Below are 24,613 nucleotides of genomic sequence, written 5' to 3' on the forward strand. Positions count from 1 at the left end.
AGAAATAATCTAGAGATTAGAACATTAGTCATTAGTTTCCAGCAAGAGGAGGATTTCTTCTCCTGTGGTTTCTCTCTCTCTCTCTCTCTCTCTCACCTCCCCCCCCATTTTTCAATGTACATACAGTACAAGTACATCAGGAATGGTCTTATTCCGCCTCTTTGAGTGCTGGATTGGGGCCATGGCAACTGCACGTTGCGGCCCTGATCCGGCAGCAAAATGCCATTTCTTTTTGACCCAGAAAAGGAGCACCCTTTTTGGTGCTCTTTTTGATGTATGGCATGTAATTGCCACACTGCCAGAGCACCGCAATGCTAGGGGCGGAGTCAGGGTGTGCAGCATGCGGCCGCCATGCCCCCATTCCAAACTGATGCCAGCCCTTTTGGCTGGTCTGTTTAGCCTCAAATTCTGATCCTCTAATATTATTATTAGTCATAACTTTTGAACAACCCTTGGACCAGTCAGATAAATAAGGGTCAGGTATTCAGAATATCTTTTCATTTTCCTTTTCTTGTATTTCTGATTTGTGAAATACATGTGAGACTATTGTAGTGCAAATCTGGCCTTTGTCATAGGATGACTATATTCTTAAATCTATCTGCAGAATCTGCATATGCTCCACAGGGTTTCTACATTTTCTCCTTCAGCATCAACTATCAATGCAGTTCTCTCTCAAGAATGAAAAACACATTTTAAGCCACTCTGGGAATGAGATTAACTGTTGTTGATTTGTTGGTTCATAACCTATTATACCTTTTGGCTCATAGTAAGCTACTAGTCTCACGTGCAAAATTAGGTTTGACAAACAGAAACATCCTCAGTGACCGTTTCAGTAATTTAAAAAATAGTTCTTCATAGTCTCTGTGAATCACATGTATGGGTCTGTTCTGTAAATGTGTAGGAATGGTCAGAACCTTCTTCATCTGGAAAAGCATCTACATTAGAGCCCCTCCCCACTTCCTGGTGGCTCCCACCAAAAGCCTATGTTTCTTTTCATAGAATCATAGAGTTGGAAGAGACCGCAAGGACCAACCCCCTGCCATGCAAGAAATCTAAATCAAAGGATCCCCAACAGATGGCCACACATCCTCTGTTTAAAGACCTCTAAGGAAAGAGAGACCACTAAACTCCGAGGGAGTTTGTTCCACTGTCGAACAACCCTTACTGTCAGGAAGTTCCTCCTAATGTTGAGGTGGAATCTCTTTCACTGTAGCTTGCATCCATTGCTCTGGGTCCTAGTCTCTGGAGCAGCAGAAAACAAATTAGCTCCCTCCTCAATATGACATCCCTTCAAATTTTTAAACAGGGCTATCATATCACCTCTTAACCTTCTCTTCTCCATGCTAAACATCTCCAGCTCCCTAAGTCATTCCTCATAGGGCATGGTTTCCAGACCCTTCATCAGTTTGGTTGCCCTCCTTTGGACACACTCCAGTTTCTCAACATCCTTTTTGAATTGTGGTGCCCAGAACTGGACACAATATTCCAAGTGAGGCCTGACCAGAGCAGAATAGAGTGGCACTATTACTTCCCTTGATCTAGACACTATATTTCTATTGATGCAGCCTAATATCACATTGGCTTTGTTAGCTGCCACATCGCACAGTTGACTCATGTTCAATTTGTGGTCTACTTGGACTCTTAGATCCCTTTCATATGGAGTCTCATTCAGCCAGGTGTCCCCCATCCTATATCTGTGTATTTCATTTTTCCACCCTAAGTGCAGTACCTTGCATTTCTCTGTGTTGAAATTCATTTTGTTAGCTTTGGCCCAGCTTTCTAGTCTGTTCAGGTCATTTTGAATTTTGATCCAGTCCTCTGGGGAAATAGCTACTCCTCCTAATTTGGTGTCATCTGCAAATTTGATAACTCCCAATTCTGTCATCCAAATCGTTGATAAAGATGTTGAATAGCACTGGGCCCAGGACAGAGCCCTGTGGGACCCCAATGGTCACTTCTCTCCAGGATGAAAAGGTGCCATCATTGAGCACCCTTTGGGTTCAGCCAGAGGGTTTCTTCTATTTCAGCTGCAGCATCAGTAAGGAAACTCTCTAGCATTGCCTTCTCCCTTTCCCTTTGGATTAGTACCTATTTAGAAATTCTGTTTATTTTCATAATGTTCTTCCATTGGCTTTTCCCATTGTTCTCCTTTCTCCTTCATCCTTCATTATCTATCTATTGTCTCTTCCTGTTTGTCTCTGTCATTTTATCACAATTGCTTACTTCCTGTGGCACCCCTGGGCCTGCGGTGCCCAAGCAATACTTCAAGAAATGTATTAATATTATCCTAAATTCAATTCCAGTCCCAACTAAAGCAAGCAATTGAACTAATGAGATTTACATACGTGTTAATCACAGAGCAATGTGTAGATCTAACATGGGGTGGGAATGTGTGCCCCTCAGAGACCCATTTTACAGCTCCATAAGCCCCTTAAAGCCCCTCCATCCCCAGAAGTTTTTTTTATAAATGGCAAAATTGTCCTAAAGTACCAGCAAACGTGGCAGTTCCTTTAAAAAAGTGCCTTAAAAATTAAAATAAAGCAAGAAAAGTGGTGGAAAACCAGCCTAAAACCTATAATGACTGTAATGTCACTAACTCCACTCCAGGGATGCAAGCAATAGATTCAGAAAAGGTTTATTTAGTAAGCAGAGCAGTTCACAGTATATAATTGTTGTCAGAATGGAAAGGTTTTTCTATCTACACATTATACTTAGAATCCAAACAGTTCACCCATTGCAAAAATCTTTATACCATTTGTCAGCAATTCAAAACACACTGCCTTCCCAGTTCTTACTCTTCCTCTCATCTCCTCCTATCATCATATCAAAATACAACTTCTCACAAGAACTATCTGTGATAATTTGCAGCTCATTCTTCCTTTTCACACATCTGCTCATTATCCCAGGCTGCACATCCCAGGCTGCACATGATACACAATCTTTTCTTTTCTGAACATCACCAATATCATAGCAAACCTTATCTTCCTGCATTGTCATACATATGGTCAAGCATGGCAATTAAGCATTGCAGGACCATGATCCTGTCAGTGACATGATATCGGTCCAGTTGTATTGGGAGCACCAAAGTGGCTTGTGATGTGGGTACAAAAGTACAAATGTTCCTCACCTTGGCAATTATCCACCCCTGATACAACAGGTTGCAAATAAGATGTACCTTCTGTCATTTCCCATTATTAAAGGAACAAATACTTTTATTTATTGCAAAAAGTAGGAAGAGAGAAAGTTATAGCATAATTACTAACCTTTAACCTCAATATCCATCCCAGGTGCACATTCATATATGTGAATGTATTTAGGCCTGTTGAATAAAAGTATAGAACAATAGAATTTTATAGGCATTATTAGTCTGACTTTGCTAGATAGGTTTTAGTCATTTGCATGTAAAATCTAATGAGGCAAACACGGCATCTTGTAAAGCAATATCCTGGTGATCACAAACACCCTTGAAGTTTACACACATCAGGATAAAAGGAGAAACAAGGTTTCTAATGTGGATTTGTAATTTTTGTTAGATGCTTTCCTTTTAAATGCCTGCAATTCTCCATCTGTTCTCTCAAGTACAGAGATTGTCAGGGAAACTCAGTTTGTGCTGTTTAATTCACACATTTCCCTGTAATGAACATGCAGTTCATTAAATGTGGGAGGGGGAAGGCAATTTGCCTTGTGAGGATTTAATGCTGTCCAGCCCTGCAATTTCTCACTAACAAGGGCAGTGTAGTTTTGAGCCAAGACAGATTTCTAGAAAGCTGTGTTCAAACAGAAGGGCAGGAGGTAAACCACTGAAAAGCCTTCCTTTCAATTTGGAGAGTACAAGTATAGTAAAGTGTTTTCCCTTCCAAGAGAACTGCAACAAATATCTATAATTTGCATCATAGTGCATTGTCGCTTTTTAGTATCACTATTCAGGACAATTTGGATGAATTCCACAACCTAGTAGCCAGAAGGAAATTCGGATCATAATTGTTCTTTTAAGAAAAAACCCAAGCCAAATTAACCATATGGCTTTTGTGGGCAAAATGTACTTTTATTAATTGCTATAGTAAATGAAAGATCCTGTACCTTGGCTGTCATCCAGAGGCACAAAATCCCAAGGGTGTGAGAAATCTGCATGTGGGCTCATGTCTTTCTCAAGTTTTTCTGCAGTTGCTAGTGACACAAAGTACAAAGCTGTATTCTCAACATTATGAACAGTTTGATGGTTGGCTAGGAATTTTTTCTTTTAAAAAGTGTCAATACAGATTTATCATCATGTATGTGAAATATATATACACATACACATAGGTAAACATATAATACCTCCTGGGATTAGACAAAATGGCTGTCTAGTCCTGCCTTCAGCAACCCAGTGCCCTCCAGATTTTTGGACTGCATCAACTATTGACCATTGGACGTATTGGCTGTGGCTGAGAGGAGAGGAGATATAGTCCAAACCATCTGGAGGGTAACAATTTCTTGTTTTCGACAGTGGCCACATAAATGCTTCCAGGAAGTTTTCAAGTAGGATATGGGGGGGTGGGCGGTGGAAAGTCATATATAGTGGGCCCTTGGTATCTGATGAGGTTTGGACCCCATCCCCACTCCTGTGGATACCAAAATCTGTGAGTGCTCAAGTCCCATTAATGACAATGGTGAAATGGTGTCCTTTATATAAAATGGCAAATTCAAACTTTGCTTTTTGAAATATGTTCAAGCTGTGGATTCTTGGATCCATGGATAAAGAATCTGTGTATATGAAGGACTAACTATAAAAGCAAACAACCCTTTTCTGTGAAGCAAGTACTAGGTGAAAAGGCCATATCTCAAGGAAGCTGCTGCAACTGGACACCATCTTCATTTCAGACAGTTCAGTTGATTGGTTGGTTTGGAGAGGAATTGGGAGAAGATGCATTCCATGTGTTCTAGTTAAAGGCACTCCAGTGTTCTAGTTACCAATGTTCAGTTGTAAAATATCTCTCTTTTACATTTGGGGAGTCTAGAGAAAATGTAAGTTGCACAAAAAGCAGCTGGAGAAAAACATGTCACTTGTGAAATAGGCCATTGAGGCCAGCACTTCCCAACTGGCCAGGAACTACGTCATTTGACATGTGGTCCCATACGAGTTTGAGCATACCTGGACTACTCCCTCCTGCCTCTGGAAAATTTGGCAATACAAAAAACAAAATCCAATCCTAGATGGTCAGTTTTCTTTAACATAAAGTGTCCATCCTCCCAACTGCCTTGTTTCACCACACACACATGATCACTATAAAGAGTTGTTTTCTTTGAAGAGAAGACTGAATGCTGACATCACCCTGCCTGCAGAATTCCCATACCTGAAGGAGACTGATTAATCAAGGAACTACTTAAGGGCTTTGAATTTTCTTTTTCCCCCCCACACTGAGTGGCCTGCCTACCGGCAGAGAATTAAAGCATCATTGTGCCACATTATACCTTCTAGATGCTGGGTGACAACCCCCATCATCCCTGTCCATCAATGAGATGACTGGGTTGCAGGCTAACACATATGAGAAGTACCAGGTGTGGGAAAGCTGGATGATCTGCCGCAGAAGTGTTGGGTGGTAACTAGGCTTTGAATCCGGCACCTGAACTTCTCCATCATGGCTTATCAGTGTTGATAGACCTGTCCTTTGAGAATGTGTAAACATGGGAGCTTTTTGCACCACCGTGCACTGTTTTATACTTACACTGATCTTCTGGATGACTTTCTAGAACTCTTTTTGACTCTTTACTGTCAGATTGAATTTTCATCATTCTAAATAATTTGGTGTCATCTGCAAACTTTGCTCTGTTTTTGTGCTAATCCCTTTAGCCTAGCTGATATATACATAAACTAAATACCACCAGATTCATAATAAATCCTTAGGGGCCCACAGCTTACTTTCCTTCATTGAGAGAGAGCTGTCCTTTTACCCCTGCCTTCTTTTTCCTCTTTCACTAACTATTGATTCATAAGACAACTTACCTTATGATGCTTAAGTTTAGCTTTTTTGCAAAGACTTTTGGGAAGTCTGATATATATAATACTTATTGACTTATCACTACCTACATCTTTGTTGGCATTTTCAAATAAATACTTGGTGAGATGGGACTTCTTTGAGGAAGCCTTGGTGATTCTTCTGTATATTTATTTATTCTTTTTTCAATAAATGTTACCTGAGACATGAGCTAAGCTAATGGGCCTTAATTTCTTGGGACCCCTCTAAACCTCTGCCCTCCACTTTTTAACAATTCATGATTCATTGGCTTCCTCCCAAATCTGCTGGTTGGGAAAGTACAGGAAATGCCATTATATCCTGCTTCCCACAGCATTGTAATTTACAACTTAATCCTTCTGCTTGTGATAAAATTAGGCAAGGACCAAAACGAATTTTTCTATGTCAGTGTTAACATGTTATTTGATAAATGCATACAGTTTTGCTCAGTTGACCTAGATTTTATTTTATATTTTTCAATACTAAATATTAACATTCCATAGATACATATTGTTCCATCTGGTTTAAAGGGCAAGTGTTAGTGTGAAATAATCCCAAATTAGGCAACATGAGTGGTCAGTTGTGGAGATAATGGCATTTGGAGAGACTGATACTAAGTCTACAAATCATTGTGGCAATATCAGATTGGAATCATAGTGAACATATGAGAGCGTGAAGAAAGAGAGGAATACCTAACCAATTCATTACAACAAAAGAAATGGAGAAAGCTATGGCAGCTTTATTTTTAATACCAGGGAAGCAAAAACGATGAGGAGGATATTGCTTTGGTGCCAATAATAAATTACTAATAGTCTGATTAGGTTTTGGGCAGGCATACTGCAAAACTGTAGCTTCCAAAAGTTTTCCTTACAGTCAAGAAAGTATTTCATTCCTGAAGTACACTTGAAGGTAGGTGCTGAGAGCCAAGTGGTTGACCAGTTAGAGCCAGAGCAAGAGAACCAGTATGATATTGTAGTTTGAGTGCTGGACTAACATGCTGAGAGACCAGGGGTTGAACCTGTGCTCAGTAATGAAAATCCACTGGGTGACCTTGGGCAAGCTCATTCAGCCTCAGATAAGGACAATGGCATATTTCTTCTGAATAATTCTTGTAAAAACCCTCTGTAAGTTGATTTGAAGGCACATAACAACAACAACAACATGTTGAGACCTCAAAATTCTGTTGTTTTGATGAAAGCATTCTCAACCAATGACAGCTGATGTGTCTTATGGTGGAGAATTTGCTGTCTGTTTCCATCTGAACTTTAAAGAAATGCATTAGGGAATTGGATTGAACACCTTGGATAACTACTTTAAACTTTGGACAAAATCATGGAGCAGATTCATTGCCCCACTAGATGATGATGATGATGATATTTCTTATTTGTCTCTCCTCATGGATTAAGGCAGGGAAACACAATAAATTAAAATGCTACCAGATTTGCCCCTGGTCACAGCTGACAGCATGACATTTTGAGGAGCTGAACATTCAGTTGCTGCAGCAGCAACAGACAAGTGAATTTACATGAGCAAATTCCTTACATTACTAGCAAGTATCTAAATATTAAGTATACAGTAATAATCCATATTCTACACTTTATGAACCTCTAGCTGCACTTGTGTAGTCTTAAATAGGATGGCTATGAACCAGGAGGAAAAACACTGAACAATTTCTTGATTGTGTCACTGTGACTAAAGAAAACAGATGAATGGCATTCCCTTCATCATCACTAGCATCTCACAAGACTTGCTTGTTGTCTGCACATTTTTTTTGGAGGGGGGAAGCATCCCATGACAAGATATCCAAAATTATACATTTGAAAACAGAATTCAGCAGCCTATAAAAATTATGCAAGTGAAGTAACTTTCTATAGTCTTGTTTATTTTATGTAAGTATGTAACGTGAATAAACAAAACAATTATGTAAGATTTTGATGGGGTGCCTGTGGCCTACAGATGTTGTTGGGCTACAATTCCCATCACCCCTGATATTGGCCATGCTGATTGGATCTGGTGGGAGTTGAAATCAACAATATCTGAAGTATCACAGGCTCTCCACCCCCTCAGAAAAACGTTAAAAATCTGGCCCAATGACAAGGTTCTAACTCTTCCAGCTACCATCCATACTTAGCATCATGTTTCCAGTATTATTTGCTGCAAACATAAGGTTTACAAATGAAGGAAAAAGCTGATACTTTGCCTGCTATGTACCCACTGCCAAATTCCTTTTCAACATAAAAGGAGAACGATGGTATATTCTGCCTATTTTGGCATCTTTTCATGCAATGTGCTTATTGTTTTGGATACGTGATGTACAACAGTGACTTATATATTTAAAGAGTTTGCTGTATGTATGTGTGTGTAATATCATTGTTGATTTACTTGCAGGGTGGTAAGATTCCCATCAGGTGGACTGCACCAGAAGCAATTGCCTATCGTAAATTTACCTCTGCTAGTGATGTCTGGAGTTACGGAATTGTAATGTGGGAAGTGATGTCATATGGAGAGAGGCCATACTGGGATATGTCCAATCAAGACGTGAGTGTCTTTTACTTTCATTTGAAAACTATATTTGGTAACTTTGGGGTGGTTAAGGAGCCCTGGTGGCACAGTGGTTAAATGCCTGTACTGCAACCACTCACTCAAAACCACAAGGTTGCGAGTTCAAGACCAGCAAAAGGGCTCAAGCTTGACTCAGGCTTGCATCCTTCTGAGGTCGCTAAAATGAGTACCCAGATTGTTGGGGGCAAATTAGCTTACAGTTGTAAACTGTTTAGACACTGCTTAGGTGGTATGAAGCGGTATATAAATGAAGCTTGTTTGTTTGTTTGTTAACAGGGCAAAAATACCCCCCAAAAAGCTCAACAAGGACTTAGCATGGTGGTTAGCCATAGATTGTTGAGTGTTGGTTGGAGATACAGGGCCCCAAAAACAACAAAAAATAGGAATGTAATGAAGTAACCTGAAAGGTCTTATGGCTGGAATATTGATGTTGCAGGTTTTTTTCCCTGTATGCTTGTGTGTATGCACATGCATATTTGGTATACAATCAGGGGTAGAAACAAGTTGCAACTCTGCTAAAAGAAACAGCACGAAATGGTGGGGGGGGGGGGGACATTTGTTTTTAAAACTTTTCAGACATTCAGATGTCTGTCAGTACAACCCATGTCAGTTTCTCACTTGAAGATCTATTAAGACTATATCAGCAAAACTGATTTTCCCATTCGTATTTTAAACTCTAACATGAATTTAAATTCATATTTAAGAGTTTGCAGAGGATTTCATTTGGAATATATATTGTTGTTGTGATGGTGTAATAGTTTGAGCAATAATAACAATAGAGGATATGTCCTTGAGGGGACATTAAAGAACAGTTTTAGAGAGTGACCCCTTGTAAATTATGCAAGTCCTTTTAACTGTACCATCTGGACTACTTCAGTTCATTCCAAGACAGAATTAATAAAATTCCTGCTTTTTTTGAAGAGTATTGAAAGCAAAGAGAAATACAGCACAGCAAAACATTTAATCAAAGGGAGGCAGTCCAGTGAAAATGAGATATAACCATTCTTACCGTGATTTATAAGCAGAACAACATTTCTTCCTTCCTCAGTCTTGAGATATGCAGAGCACTTTAGTTAGAGGTAGCAAGCTGAATAATTTTCAAGGACTCACCCACCTTCTTCTGTAGAACTAAAGAGTTTCCAACATTGTTTACATATGGATAGCACTGAAGCTGAAAAGGGATTTCATTTTAATTTCCTTCAGATGTAGAATATATTCAGGGAGGGCCTGGAGCTCAGCAGCAGAGCACATGCTTTGCATGCACAAGGTCCCAAGCTCAATTGCTGGCATCTTCAGTTAAACTTTAACTGTTAAAGGATCTCAGGCTGGAATAGTCTGAGTAGGCACAGAGTTTGGAGAAAAACTATTTGGACTAAAGTGGCACAGCAGCTGAGGGAATCTGGGAATAACAACCCAAAAAAGTGACTTTCCCAAGCTTGAAGTAGACTTCTGCCATAAAACAAAACAAAAATAGGACACTGTGGGACCAGATGACCAGTACTATAGCTCAGAATAAACCAAAAGTAATTGATAGGTAATATGAGAACAAAGCTGTGGAGGCACTTCCAAAAACACAATGAGATTTTATTAAGGACAAAATGGAATTCAATGATGAAGAAGTAACTTTGCTGGTGCTCTTTATGCCATCTTTCTCACAAAAGAGCAAGAAGAATATCCAGATTAAATGGATGAGTGATGTAGCTATGACACCTTTTACTAGTGAAAGTAAATGAGATGCTGTGTAATTCATGTCATGCAGATTGTCAGATAAATAAAGAAAGACTGTGGCTGTGAGGAGGAGTATATACTTTTCTCCTTGTAATCAGAATACAAATAAGATTTGAAAAGTTATTAATTTTGTTGGTCATGAATAGAGTAGTGCTGGTAGCCCTGGAGACAATATTCTTCAAGCCTAATGGCAATGGAAGTCTGAATCCATATCGCTTGCCACTGTGTTTCAGTCACTGTTCTTGTAAAACCAGTTCCATCGTTTTGTGAATCAATGTGTGTGGCCAATTAATCTTTCTCCTCTCTGTAAAGGCTACCAATGGAGTGCCCATTAGTGCCAACTGTGAAGGGGTGAAGGGTTGTGAACTAGGTATACCCAGCTGTCAGGAACCAGGCCTTGATTATGCATGAGCTCATTTGACGTAAGTTTGCCAAAAAGGCAGCATGTGATAATGAGCCATACATATGGAAGGATTTATGGTGCCTTTTATACAGGCAGGTTTCGGATCATGTCAGATACTGTTGTATAATCACACACTTTTAAGTGACATGGTAGGCCAGTTTACAGCTGGCCTTTATGAGTAGAAAACAGCCCTAGGCAACTACCCTTCTCATTTTGCACGAGAGACAGATTTGGCAAAGAGATGACGGGACCAGGTGTTTTTGGCTAGAGGAGCAGAGCTGAGCTATTACACAGGGAACATGAATACAGTTTGACCTCTGGGGTTTATATGGTATATATTGACAGCTACAGGAAATCTAATTCTGATGTCACTTCCATCCAAAATAATCAACTGACAATGGAGTAACAAAGACCTTAATGAATGATGCAGCATTGCAGATTTCCAAGAGATAATGCAAAGTTAGTCGTATTCAATCCTTAGAATGTCCTTCTCCATTTACTATTTTAAAGATGTCTATTATGAATGAATGAATGAATGAATGAGATTTATTTATATACCGCCATTCCTTCGATCATGGCAATTTACAAGATAATAATAAAATACAATACAGCATAATGCTTTTTAGGGCATGAGATTTAGAACTGAAATCTAAGGAAAATTATTTTTTCTCTAGTCCCAAGTTTAAAATGTGCATTCATCATATATTTACTATCTGTACATACAAAATGTCCCAGTTTGCCTTTCCTTTAATAATGCAAATTCTTAATTGTGATTTACGTTTGCATAAAAATGTTTTTTTTTAATTCTGGTTAAATATGCAATTGTTATGTTGCCCAGATGTACTCAAGGGTACCTTGATGCATGCCACTGATTACATTATTCAGGTCTCTGAAAATGTTGTTTGTTAGGTTATCAAAGCCATTGAAGAGGGCTATCGGCTGCCACCCCCAATGGACTGTCCAATCGCACTCCATCAGTTGATGCTGGACTGCTGGCAGAAGGAGCGGAGTGACAGGCCTAAATTTGGACAGATTGTCAACATGCTGGACAAACTCATCCGCAACCCCAACAGCTTGAAGAGGACAGGTTCTGAAAACTCCAGGTCAGCTGTGCTTTCCTAATGATGATGGATGAGGGAATATATTGGTGGTGACAGGCAGCTGTTACTCACCTCAGCCTCTGTGCTAAAACTGAAATTTCCTTCACAGCTCCAGCAAGAACTTTTTTAAAAATGCAGCAGAAGGCCACTTCGTGCAGGCAAGATTCTTGTAGGATTCTAAAAGTAATACTTCAGTAAATATAGTAATTCCCTTGTCTAACTAGGCCTGAACATTTTGATAACATAGGCAGCTCTGCAAAATGCTAGGAAAGTATCCAGCTCTCTCCCAGCCTGCTCCTGTCTGGGGATGATGAGAGATGGAGTCTAAGACTTCTGGAGGGCACTGGATTTGGGAAAGCTTTGGTGATGAGAATTCTTTCTGTGAATAATGATGACTTTTTCAAGGGAACCAGTGTGGTGTAATGATTTGAGCATTGAAATATGAATCTGGAGACGAGGGTTCAAATCCCCACTCAGCCATAGAAACTCACTGAGTGACCATGGGCAAGCCAACATCTTAGCCTCAGAGGAATGCAAAAGTAAATCCGCCCTCTGAACAAATCTTGCCAAAAAGATCCCATGAGAGGTTCAGCTTAGTGTTGCCACAATCACATCAATAGATAGATAGATAGATAGCTTTTGGGAAAGTGGGGGGGGGGGGGGTAGGGGCAACCAAAGTGGTGGCTTCCCAGAATGCAGCCCATAGCAAATATAAGAGGTTTGGGAATAAAGTTTTTTAGGTTTCATGTACTACCTTTAGTTACTAATGAGGCTATTCATGAAGTTGTTTCTAGACTATTATGCTGGAATTTCAGCTTACAAGTTAATAGAGCAGTTCAATAAATGAAACAAATGGATAGATGAACAGGAATGGAAGCAAGCAGGCACTGTATGTATGTTGTTCCTACTAAATCAGAGGAAGTTTTCCTGAGATTCATAATCAGTCATGGGTTTTCAGGAACAAATTGATTTTGTTAACCAAAGACAAGATATAAAGGAAGAAGAAAATATGCTATAAAAGGCACATTTATGAGGGAAACTACTATTACACATTTGCTCAGTGACATAACATGAACAAAACTAGAGAGTACCAAATTCAGCTGCTGAAAATTCATAGTGGCCAATGGCTTCCAGGTCAGTGGAGTAGTTAATCTGCTTCAGGTTTTAGTCCAGAATGTAAAATAGCTATCCAAGATGCTGGATCTTATCCACCACCCTCCAAGTTGCAGACTATGGGATAGTTCCTTTCAAGTTCAGACTAAAAATCCAAAGCAGATGTACTGCTCCACTCATGTGGGAACCACCAACTGCCAGTGCCAAAAATCCAATTTAACGTTCACATCACCATAGGCAGGTTATTAACCCTCTGAGACTGCAGTCATCCTATTCTTTCAATTCATTTTCATTGCATGTGTATCACAGCAAGTGTACCCACCTGCCCATGCTCAGTTGTTTTTTTCTGGGGGGGGGGGGGGACTGCATCATGCCAACTGTGTAGTCTCCCCAATAGTATTCGGTTTTAGTTAAGTTTAGTGTAGATTTTTGCCCGTCTTTGGTTACTAGGGCAATGTAGTATCTGATATTGCTGTGGATTTTCTCCAGGTGACACAAGTACCATTTATACAGGCATAACTTGCAAATCAAAAGATGTGTTTGTGCTTACGTGTGCCTCTGTTCAATGAATACCACAAAACAGAATGGCCTTTTATGATTAGACATAGCTTTCCCTTTGATGCATGCTAAATATATCAGCTATAGAAAGGGGTGTGGTGACCACAAAGAATGAGAAGCAGCATTCATTCTAGATGAGAATAACCTTGGACAATAACTTAGAAGTAGTTTTTAATACACCCAGTCTTTGATCCTGTGTATTTTAAATAATTGAAAACAGTAGTATTTTTTTTAAAAAAAGAGGAAAATGATGATAGATGATAGGAACTTAGTGGTGGCCTACTGAAAACCAGAGCAGTATGGCAAGCATGTTAAACAATAAGCAATTGTATTAATATATGCTCTGCACATTCTTTTTAAAAAAGAAAATAAAAATAAGCCACAGTATCAGTATTGTGAAACTGAAACATATATTCCAAAAACAGAGATCAAAGTCACAATTATTCCATGCTAGTCCATTATTATTATTATTATTAAGCTTTATTTATATAGCGCTGTAAATTTACACAGCACTGTACATAAAATCTTTTAATTAGACGGTTCCCTGCCTTCAGGCTTACACTCTAAGAAGACACGACACAAAAGGAGAATGGAATGGTGGGGGGGGGGGGGGGGAGAGGATCAGGTCCAGCATTCTTCTCTCCCTCTGAGGCCTGGACCAAGGCAGATGGACAGATGGAGGGCTCTGTATCTTAAGGATAGCCCTGATGGCATTGGCCCACCCTCTCTCCCCCTCGGAGGCCAGGATGGAGTCAAATGCCTTGTGGGAAGGGTTCAGTTCCTTTAGGGAGGCCCAATGGCAAGGCCTACCTTTCTCTCCTGGTACACATGTTGGTCAAGAAATGATTGGTTAAAGTTGATTCATTCACAGATGTCCCTGTTTTTGTATGCCAGCATTTAGCTTGCTCGCAGTCTAGCCCAGTAAAATGTCTGGCTGATGTTTGTATTTTCATCATCCTATATGTATGAGAACACAGTTTCACAATTTTTATTATGTTGTTTTTGTTGCTTTTCTTATTGTGTTGAATTGAATTGGATTCCCCCTTCCCCAATAGATAGCATGAGCACAGGGGTAAGATGTTTCTGTCTTCTTCCTATTAGGACCTTTAGGTGCTTTGGATGAAACAGAGTTCCCTCTGTAAAATTCAAGGGGAATCAAATAGTACAGTTATACAACCAAGATTGAAAAGACACTTTCTGGAGATGGTTAATTGTGTATTATCCTGCACTATTTGCATCAGATCACTTCTAAGTTTTCCCCATGAATATCCCAGAAAAATCACGTAATTACACCATAATGATTTCACACAACGTCACACAAAATCCGCCATTAAAGTGGTCACAAAGAAGCATTAATGCATATCTTTTTAATTTCAGTATTTCAATGCCAGTGCATTTCCGTTTTCACTTTATTTGCACATTTGCCTGTGATAATCATTCACACAATTACTCACTATTTCTGCATCATTTGTGGGATGCTTTAAATGCACTGTAATTTCTCTTTAATGCCGAAATCAGCCCCAGTGTGATAAACCCTTAAGCTATCTTTCTTTTCTGGCCATTAATCATCATAGACAAATTGTGGTATTAGGTACTTCTAACCTAATTCCAGTTTAGACAGTTTCTCCTAAGATTTATACATAGTCACAATCTTCCTCAACACAACCTGAGTTCTGTCTTTCTCCATGAAGCACTTAATTTTTCTCCTGTAAGTTAGGCCTTCCAAAAGCAAAAAAAAGTCACAGCAGTATATGCAAATATGACAGCACTTTTTAAAAAAAAATCTCTGGCAAGGAGTATTGTGTTTGAATATCCATGAGGACCCTGGTCACATATTAATGTCTCCTTACAAATGTGTCACTGGGGACAGTTGGATTGACCTATGTGGAGAAAAATTGTGAGAATGTGAATTTACCCTAGAATTGTTTAACAGCCTGAAGCCAAGGTATGGGCTGACATCTTACATTGCAGACACAGATTGGTAACCAGAGTTATGGCTCAGTAACTGCTCCATATTCATGATCATGACATTATTGCTATGATCATAAATACCTCCAACTTACCTTAACAGTTAGCAGCCACATAGAGCAATGGAGGTCTTTTCTGATGATGATCAGGGTGCAAAAGGGTGATATCTCCAGACCCCTCTTACCAGTGATCTGCAGTGAAACCATCAAAAGCAGGACCCTAGCACAATTCCTTGTTTCAACACATATTTATGGCAGGAGGGGCAGGAAGCATCATCCTGCTGCACCCTGATCCCCAACAAATTAGACCTCCATTGCTTGATGCAGCTGCTGGCTGTTAATGCAAGTATGAAGAGGTCAGATCAAGGGTGAGCAATGGTAATACATTTGTTACACCTTCCTGAATATTACTGTGACGCAAGATCTCAGTGTGTGTCTGTACATAAATTCTTAAGACAGTAGTATGACAATGCAGGGGTGCCACAAATATTAAAGACTGTGTGACAGTTGTTTAAATATACAATCTTGGAATTATAACTGTAGTAGCTACATTATTTTTTCAGCAGATAGTGAATACTTCTGTGCTCTTTCAGACTTTGCAAATTTAGTCCTCAGACATTCTGGAATTTTTGGCCCTGTATAAGAAAAATTCTTGCATTTAGTACCTTATGAGACTTAGTTTCCCAACATTTCAAGGATCCTGTGTCTTTCTCATCTATACTGAGTACACATGATTGTGTAATCTAAAGACTACTATTACTACTACTTAGTCAGCCAATATTTTTAATCTGTTATTTTATGTTCTTAGGCCTAATACTGCTTTGTTGGATCCAAGTTCTCCTGAATTCTCTGCTGTAGTTTCTGTTGGAGATTGGCTCCAAGCTATTAAGATGGAGCGATACAAGGATAACTTCACAGCTGCTAGCTATACTACCCTAGAGGCTGTAGTGCATATGAACCAGGAGTAAGTACTCAACGGTATAACAAAAAAACTGGTAAATCTGGATTTAATCGGCCTCTTTTGCTTTGTGCTGCAAATCATTACACTCATCAGAGTACTTGAATGCTTTTAGTCTAAAACAGGCATGGACAAAATGTGGTCCTCTAGGCATTTATAGATTGTAACTTCACTCAGCCCTAGCCAGTATAACTAGTTGAGAGGGATGATAGAAGCTGCAGTTCAACAACATCTGCAGGGTCGCAAACCCATATGAGGCTAGATAACATAATGTCAAAATACTTTTCACGGTGTCTTCAGATTTTTAATTACACATTTCTGTTCATTCACCTTGCTTTGCATTATTTTATTTGTGTGTGTGTTCTTGTCTGTAATGTATTTTACTATATCCACCTCTGGCATAAAGTTCTCACTATTCAGCTTCCTCCTTTCTGTTTAATCCAGTGACCTGTTGAGAATTGGAATTACTGCCATTGCACACCAGAATAAGATTCTGAGCAGCGTCCAGGCAATGAGGACCCAAATGCAGCAAATGCATGGCAGAATGGTTCCGGTTTGAGCCAGTACTCAATAAACTCTGAACTCTTGAAATTAGTTTACCTCATCCATGCACTTTAATTGAAGAACTGCACTTTTTTACTTCTTCTCCTCGCCGTTTGAAATAATAATATTAATAATAAAAAGTGATTTGCAGCATTAATTGATATATAAAGATTGCTGAGAGTGTTGCGTGGAGATGACCTACAGAAATGACAACCCGTCATTTGAGAACAGGCCTGGAACAAATTGTTTCTTGGAATATACTTCTGTCTGGATCAACATTATGTAATATACCTGTATCTATATAACATCACATACAAGTTCTTATGCTGTGTTTGCTGCCACATACTGTGCTTAAAGGAAGGAGAGCACTGTTGTTCTGCCAGCAGCCATTGGGATTACAGTCATTGTGTTTGATCTGTGGAATAAACCACAGTTGTGCATTTTGTATTGGAATGAAGAATCTTCTGTACCAGGAAATATTGGCATACTCTAAGGATCAATGGTACCTTGCTGAAAACTTGAGGGAGTGTTTCCTTTGGCTGATCAGTGTCACTGAATCGAAGATCTGTTTATTTGCAAATGGAGGCAGATTGCAGCCTTTGTGGATTACAGGATTATTGTTTTTTTGAAAGAGGGAATTGTGGTTGCTTTTGTGGAATCCTGACTCACAATGCCACCCTTTTTGAAAACAACTAGTCAGCTATTATTGACTAAGGATCTTCCAGATGTCCATCCTTTTGCCCTTCCAATAGACAACAGATGGTTCAACACTGAAAAGGTCAGTGGAAGTATGGCTTCTTCATTGTGTTCTTCAGGTTTTGTTTCCATATTGGTAGTAAAACAGAATGCATGTATGGAGTATAGCTAGGAAAGTACAGTTTTGTTTTCATTTTATTATGAGACAATTATCCTAAATATTTTCTTTAATGCATGATGTGAGATCAAAGCCAGAATCCTCTTCTTGGCTTATAATTGTGTAGCCACTTCTAATGATGCTGTGCATGGAGGTATCCAGTACCTCCTTGTGCAACATCTCTGTCCTGGATGCTCAAGGGGCCCCTAAAGGCTTCCAGGCATGCAGCTTAGCCCTTTATTGGCTATAAAGATGCGCCTAAATACATAGCATTGGCTATGAGGGTGCACCTAAATACAAGCAGGCTGCCCTTGTATAACTAGGAAAGAAGAGGGAGCTGTTTCCCCTTGAACATTGGTATAGGTTCACTGCTAGAGATTTACACTCCACCAGTTGGCCTCAGTTTGCACTGGTTCGCCCAATCTCTGGTGCGAGGATTCCTAATAAACCCACTTTGTAGTGGTATGAGCTCATGAAATTTAGGTTCCCTTTTGTGATATGCACAGTGCATTGTTCAGACTTACATGCCTTGAACTGTGTACAGACAGCAGCTAGCAACAGGGATGTCAGGTGTTGACATAGACAGATGATTACCAATATTCTGTGGAAAAAATCTGTACAGTCAGCCCTCCATATCCACAGATTTTTTTATCTACTGATTCAAGCATTCATGGTATGATAGTATTTTTTAAAATATATACCTTTCAAAAAGTAAACATTGATTTTGCCATTGTATATAAAGAATACAATTTTACTCTCCCACTGTATTTAATGGGACTTGAACATCCACAGATTTTGGCATCCATGGGATGTCCTGGAACCAAACCCCAACGGATACCAAGGGGCCCACTGTACTAGTTTCCTAAACTAAAAACTTGTCAGTACCTGTTCTTGTGGTGGTGGTAGTGGTGCCTTCAAGTTTTTTTCTGATTTATGGTGACTCTGAGGTGAACCTATCACAGAGTTTTCTGAGGCTGAGAATATGTGACTTGCTTAAAATCACCCAGTGGGTTTCTATGTCCGAGCAGAGATTCAAACCCTTGTCTCCAGAATCATAGTCTAATGCTCAGCTGTGTCATGCCTATACTGTCAGTACCTGTACTCTCCTATGATTTGGGGACTTTCTCACATTTAACATCAGCTATATGTACTTCCAACCCTGTGCCCGCAAACTGCTCTTAACTCATGAGTACCACAAAATATCCTTGGCAAGATGAGGATTGTTTGGTAGATCAGTTTCAAACAATCCTCTGCTTGAATCCTCTTGCTACATAGTTACAGGACCAGTGTGATATGTTATCTGTCCTAGGATTCTCAATACTGAGACAACCAATAATCTAATGCGAGACATGAACCACCCATTTTTATATACATATGGCTCTGGTAAATGAATGTGATCCCTTTATTATGATTTCTCTTCTAAATACCACTCAGAGTTGGAGAAGTGCTGCATGTTCCAGTCTCAGTTGCCAAGATTTTCTACATCCAGCTGTTTATATTGATTGGATGCTTTTTTTCTTCTCCTTTTGTTTTTTAATCACCTACTACTTTGGACCGTATGTTCCTCATCTATGTTGAACAAATAAAATGAAGAATGCTGATAAACAGAGAAATGTTTCAGGTGCTATTATAACCCCTTTTTTGTTCTGTTCTGCCAATTAAAAATTGTAGGCTACACAATTCTACCCATGTTTACCTAAAGGTTCCACTGAATTAATTGGGGCTTACTCCCAAGTAAATGGCCATAAAACTTTCATCCTTAGATCCAAAATCTGAGCTACTTTTGTAACCAGAGCAGCATGCCAGAAAAGCTGTGCAAAGAATAGAACTGTCATGAGGTGATGCCACCTGTTAGAACCATTTCAACTGTGCTTATTATTTGGAGGACAGCAACATCATCTATTAGGTCTTCAGCTTTGATTCCCCCACCACCACCCTCTGACCCAAGTTTCTCTAGTTCTGTTTGTGACAGCAGCTTCAGCACAAAAAGAAAATGACACTTGAGTCTGATTTGTTAGAAATCACCGCATTTATTTGGAAGCCAGGAACACTGAGTGAACTGAGCAAGTCAAACCTGCCATATTCCCAATGTCACTCTCATCATTTTTTGTCACTTGTAACAACAACTTACTGATTTTAACCACAAGCTTCCCCTGTGAACTTGATTCTGAAAGCAAGCTGCTGGGAACAGGAGATGCTAACTTTGGATCCTGTCAGATTCTGACAGCTTAGCAAAACCTTTTTGCAGAATTACACATAAAAGCTTTTCTGTTTGGTTGGTGGGTGCCTTTTTAAAGGTGCCTTAACGATCATATTTTAATGCCACTTTGCTGAAGACATTAGTGTTCTAAATTCACTTTAACAAAATTAAGATGCTTATTTATGACTGAAATCCCATTAGTTTCTGAATGACAAACAAGATGATCCATAATCAGATTCAAAACTTTTTTTACAAAGCAACTTTCACATGCAAATTCCGAATAGGACTAGACTGGGAGAGGTAGAGGTTTAACCCTTTATGTCCTTCCTGCTATTTGCCTGATGAACATTAGTCCCCTAAACAGCTATTTGCCCTTTGAAAAAGAAGGTTACAATGAGGAGTTAAGAAGAAATGTTCACCCAGGAAAACAGCATGGAAGGTAAAGGTTAAGGAACTTTATCTGTTCCTTATATGGTCTAATTGAAAGTGGATGCTCACTTTCAGGCTGATTTTAATGTAGGGACTGAAGATCTGACCCTTGGGTATTCCTCCTTTTTTATCCCAGTTGGGCCAACAAATGCAGAGAATTTTAGAATTTAATTTTCATCTGCTTCATTTACAGTATATGCAAAATATGCACATCTCTATTTTGAATCATGATTGTGTTAGCTGAATCCATAAATAATTAGAGAATGCTTGCCATGTGTGCTGAAGTTATCAAAATTTCCCCCAGTGTTTTCCAGTGTACCAGTCTGCTGCTGTCATTAATCAGATGTGCCTATTTCTGACCAGAGGTGTAGTAGTACTTGTAGATGTCCATACTTGCTTTTTGTTCTACAAAACAGATTGTCAAAATGGAGGACACCAGTATGCTATCCTACCAGCCATCTTAATGCAGAAGAATTTGTGAACTCTGAAACACAGCAACAGGTTCACATTTCTGAGTTCCCAGATCTCTGGACCAGGCCAGTGTTATGCATACTACCTTGCCTATTGAATTCCACACCACACAGAGACCATTAGCCTCCATTCATATGGATAGACATTTCTTTTGATGTATAATTCGTCAGGGCAGCTGAGTTGTAAATAAAATTACTCAGTTGCGAAAGTACATCACCCTGCCATCTGCAGATTGCATCTATTTAGCAAAGGTCTCCTGAATAGAACTTCGTATCCATAGGAAAGTGCCTTAAATGGAGTTAAATAGACCATTTGTCAGTCTGTCCTGATATTGTCCACTTTGACTGCTAGTAGCATCCAAGTATGTCAGGAAAGATTCTTGTGATCTTTAGTGCTAATAAGAACTAAATTTCCCAGAAACGCCAACTAGCATGGTCAATGTCAGAGATTTGAGGAGCAGAAGTCTAAAATATCGGAAGTACCAATGAAAGAAATTATCTCAAAGTCCTTCCGGATGGACTGGGAAAAAAACAGAAGGTCCATGGTTTTGATCCTGTCCTTTCCAAATATTTTAATATTATTATTTTGGAGATCTACATGACATTTTCCCCATTCTAAAGTATTCCCAGGGAATTCCCGGCACTTACAAGAACTTATTTTTGATTTCCAATCTCCAAGTCAGTTTAAATTAAACCAGTATTCCTGAAATGAAATCTACCTCTCCATGGCACTGTGTTTCTGTTATCCCAAAGCTAGCTAAAATGGCCACCACCAAGAAACATAGCAACTGTTCCCAGGACAATAGAGTCAACATAGCTCAACTGAGGGAAAGAGGAATGATAGCAATAATAATAATAATAATAATAATAAATTATCCTAATGCTTTACTAGTGTGATATTGCTAAAGCACTTTAACACTTTGACTATAACTTCTGAATAATAATTAAAAGAGTCTTAGTGGAAACTGGTGAAAGGCAATTTCTGAAACTAGATCAGTAGGAGAAGAAGGAGAAAAACCACAAGGAGGAGGAGTGCGGGATATTTCAAGAAAGAGTTTAGATGCAAAGCCATCAGTATGCAGGTAAAAGCAAAACAAAAAGAACTAGAACGTCTCAGTATTTCCAGGGACATTTTTCCTGCATGGATAAGCCTTCAGTGACTGTCTTGGAAATTAACACAGAATCTCTCCTAAAGTATCATGCTCCAAAAGCAACATTGAGCCATTATGCTATACGTTTTCCTTCAGTTAAATAATGAAAATGTTATCTAAAGTTCCAAGTGTTCCAACATTCACATGCTTACACTTGTGGATATATTCGAATCTGGATTGAGTTTCAAGCAAGTATATACATCTTGATACCTACATCAGAAAGACTAGACTTTTTTGGTGATTAAAGTCAAAGGTATTCCTGTTGGTCTGATGTACTGTTTCTTTGTTTTTGATAGGGAAAAATGGATCCTGCTCTCTTAGACTCAGCCCTTCCTGGTGCCCACTGTGATCTTGGAGGATAACAGACCAGTGGCAAAAACTGTCTCGTCTCCCAGTTCTGTTGAGCACTGACTGTAGAGAAGATGGACTGTTTATAAACAGCATAACTTGAAGAGTGTCTCTATTGCTTTCTTCTTCTATTGGAAAGTTTTTTTTATTGTTGTTGGTAACAAAAACAAAAGACACTAAGGCTCAGATATGGTTCTTTCATTGCCACCTAAGGAATGTACTGTATGAAAGCCCTACAGCCTTCTTTTTTCTCACTCCATTTATTAAAAAAATATTTTGGGGGGATGTTTGTTTTGCTTTTGCATGTCACTGATGCATCTGTATGAGAGTTAAGTAGCAGAACCCTACAATTCAGAAGAATGACAGGGTTAGGTGCCATAGCACAGAACCCAGTTCACAGAAGCTAAGACTACATTTGACAGTGAAATGTGCCATTATGATAATGTCAATATTTTTAATAGAATGGAAAATAACTTATTATCTCTTCCAGGAATGTGTGAGTATGTGTATTGCCTGGGGGAGGGGGTGTATGTATGTGTGCATGCATGTATGTGTGTGTGTTTTTATGTTGCCTGTTGTGCAGAGCCACCTGTAAACATGCAGTTTGCATTTCAAGATAACTTGACAGTTTCTCACTGAGCTGTTGAGTTACTAGGCCAGTGGGTGAGCTATGCAACAGTAGCAAGAAAACACACACGCACACACACTCCTGAATGTTATGGTTCTGTATCTATTCTTGTATTACACAGCTGCCACACTAACCTTAATAAATAGTTCTCCAGCCTAGAGTGGGGACACTTTCACTTTAGTTGGAGTGATCCATAGTGGAGTGATCCATAGTGAGTTCCATAATGGTGATAAAGAACAACATAGATAACCATTAGTCTTGCCACAGCCTGTTCATTATTGAAGCAGTGGTACATTAAGGGAAAGTAGGTGAGATGAAGTCTTATGCATCATCAGGTTGTTTTGGACTGAACTGATATAAACAGCCTTTCCCCCCTCCCTCTTGAAAAGAAAGTTTTGAAAGATTTGTTGAACACAAACAGAAATATACAATCCTTATACATTCCCAGAAGTAAATTATTCAGTGGCCTATCTGCAAGGACTTTGGGCCCATAAATTGACTGGTGAGCAAATGCTTTACTTCTTCATTGAAGTTAATAAATAGATGAAGATTAGCAAGAAGTTTGTAAAAACACCTGGTGTTCTTAGCATGGATAAATTACTATCCAAGGCTACAATAAGATTTGTTAAAGTAATGACTTAACTTGTGCTATGTAGCAGAGTTTGCTGAGTCTGGAGAGTTCACCGTTAATTTTCTGTGTACTCTGCGTAGAACCAAGCTGAATGCGGGAGTCTAGGGAATGGAGATGCCATTCTTTATTTTGAGGTTAGCGGTTGATGTACTCGACCTGCTTTCTGGTTGCAGAAGACTCTTCCCTACTGAGATACAATGCAGCACAGCAAGCTCAAACAGGACAGTCAAACCAACATGCCTTGGGGGCAAAAACCTCAAGGAATGTGTAAATATTGCATTAAAAATGTTTGGCTTTGACTATAAATCTAAAATTGCTCAGGAGTTAGTTTCCATTCTTGCTTCTTCTTCCCCCCATCCTTTTCTTTTTCTGTTTTTAGATTATTTTTGTTGGTCTGCTGAACACAAAATTCAAGTTCAATATTACTTGGCTCAAGTGGTTGTGATGGCATTGCTGTCAAGGAGCCAGAGGGTGTATACTATGTACTGCAAACGAGGCTTATTCCAGTTGCAGCCAATGTACTAAACATGACTTAGGCAAAAGAAAAAAAACATGAACATATACTACCCCCTCCCCCTGCCGAAAAACACCCAGAGACTATTTGAGAACTGCCCCCCCCCCCCCCGGTCACAGAAGAGACATCAGCAGAACATTTTTAACACAGCAAACCTCTGTACATTAGGAAATTGTTCTACTCACAACCTCACTGGTTGATGTTTGTCCAGGTTTCTTGCTGTATTAACTTTGTGATGGATCTATGTATTAAATAAATATATATATATATATGTATATGTATAAAATGAAAATAGCTGGCTCTTGCCAGTAAACAGGTCTTCAAAGCAGTATTTTTCTTTTACATGACATTTTCATAACCAGAAAGAAAGCATCCTGACTAATAATTAGACAGATTTAAAAAAAGAAGAAGAAGAGTGCATTTATTTTTGTGTATCACTACAAGTATGTTGGAATATGCAAGGA

General features: G+C 39.2%; 1 protein-coding gene across 2 annotated transcripts in view; it reads left to right on the plus strand.

The window, feature by feature from the left end:
- Positions 1-24,261, plus strand: part of EPHA4 (EPH receptor A4) — a 190,617-nt gene extending 166,356 nt beyond the window's left edge. Inside the window, exons 14-18 of one of the 2 annotated variants that reach the window (XM_089509243.1) lie at positions 8,382-8,531; positions 11,596-11,789; positions 16,233-16,388; positions 16,827-17,703; positions 22,325-24,261. In XM_089509243.1, the coding sequence (XP_089365369.1) occupies positions 8,382-8,531; positions 11,596-11,789; positions 16,233-16,388; positions 16,827-16,941 (615 nt within the window). In that variant the 3' untranslated portion in view covers positions 16,942-17,703; positions 22,325-24,261. Of the gene's footprint in view, positions 1-8,381; positions 8,532-11,595; positions 11,790-16,232; positions 16,420-16,826; positions 17,704-22,324 lie in introns of those variants that run through there. The other variant, XM_089509244.1, reaches the window with a different exon arrangement.
- Positions 24,262-24,613: the final 352 nt, after the last annotated feature.

The sequence above is a fragment of the Sceloporus occidentalis genome, unplaced genomic scaffold, assembly GCF_023333645.1.
Source record: "Sceloporus occidentalis isolate IW3139 unplaced genomic scaffold, rSceOcc1.0.p SCAF_2, whole genome shotgun sequence".
Taxonomy (NCBI): Eukaryota; Metazoa; Chordata; class Lepidosauria; order Squamata; family Phrynosomatidae; genus Sceloporus; species Sceloporus occidentalis.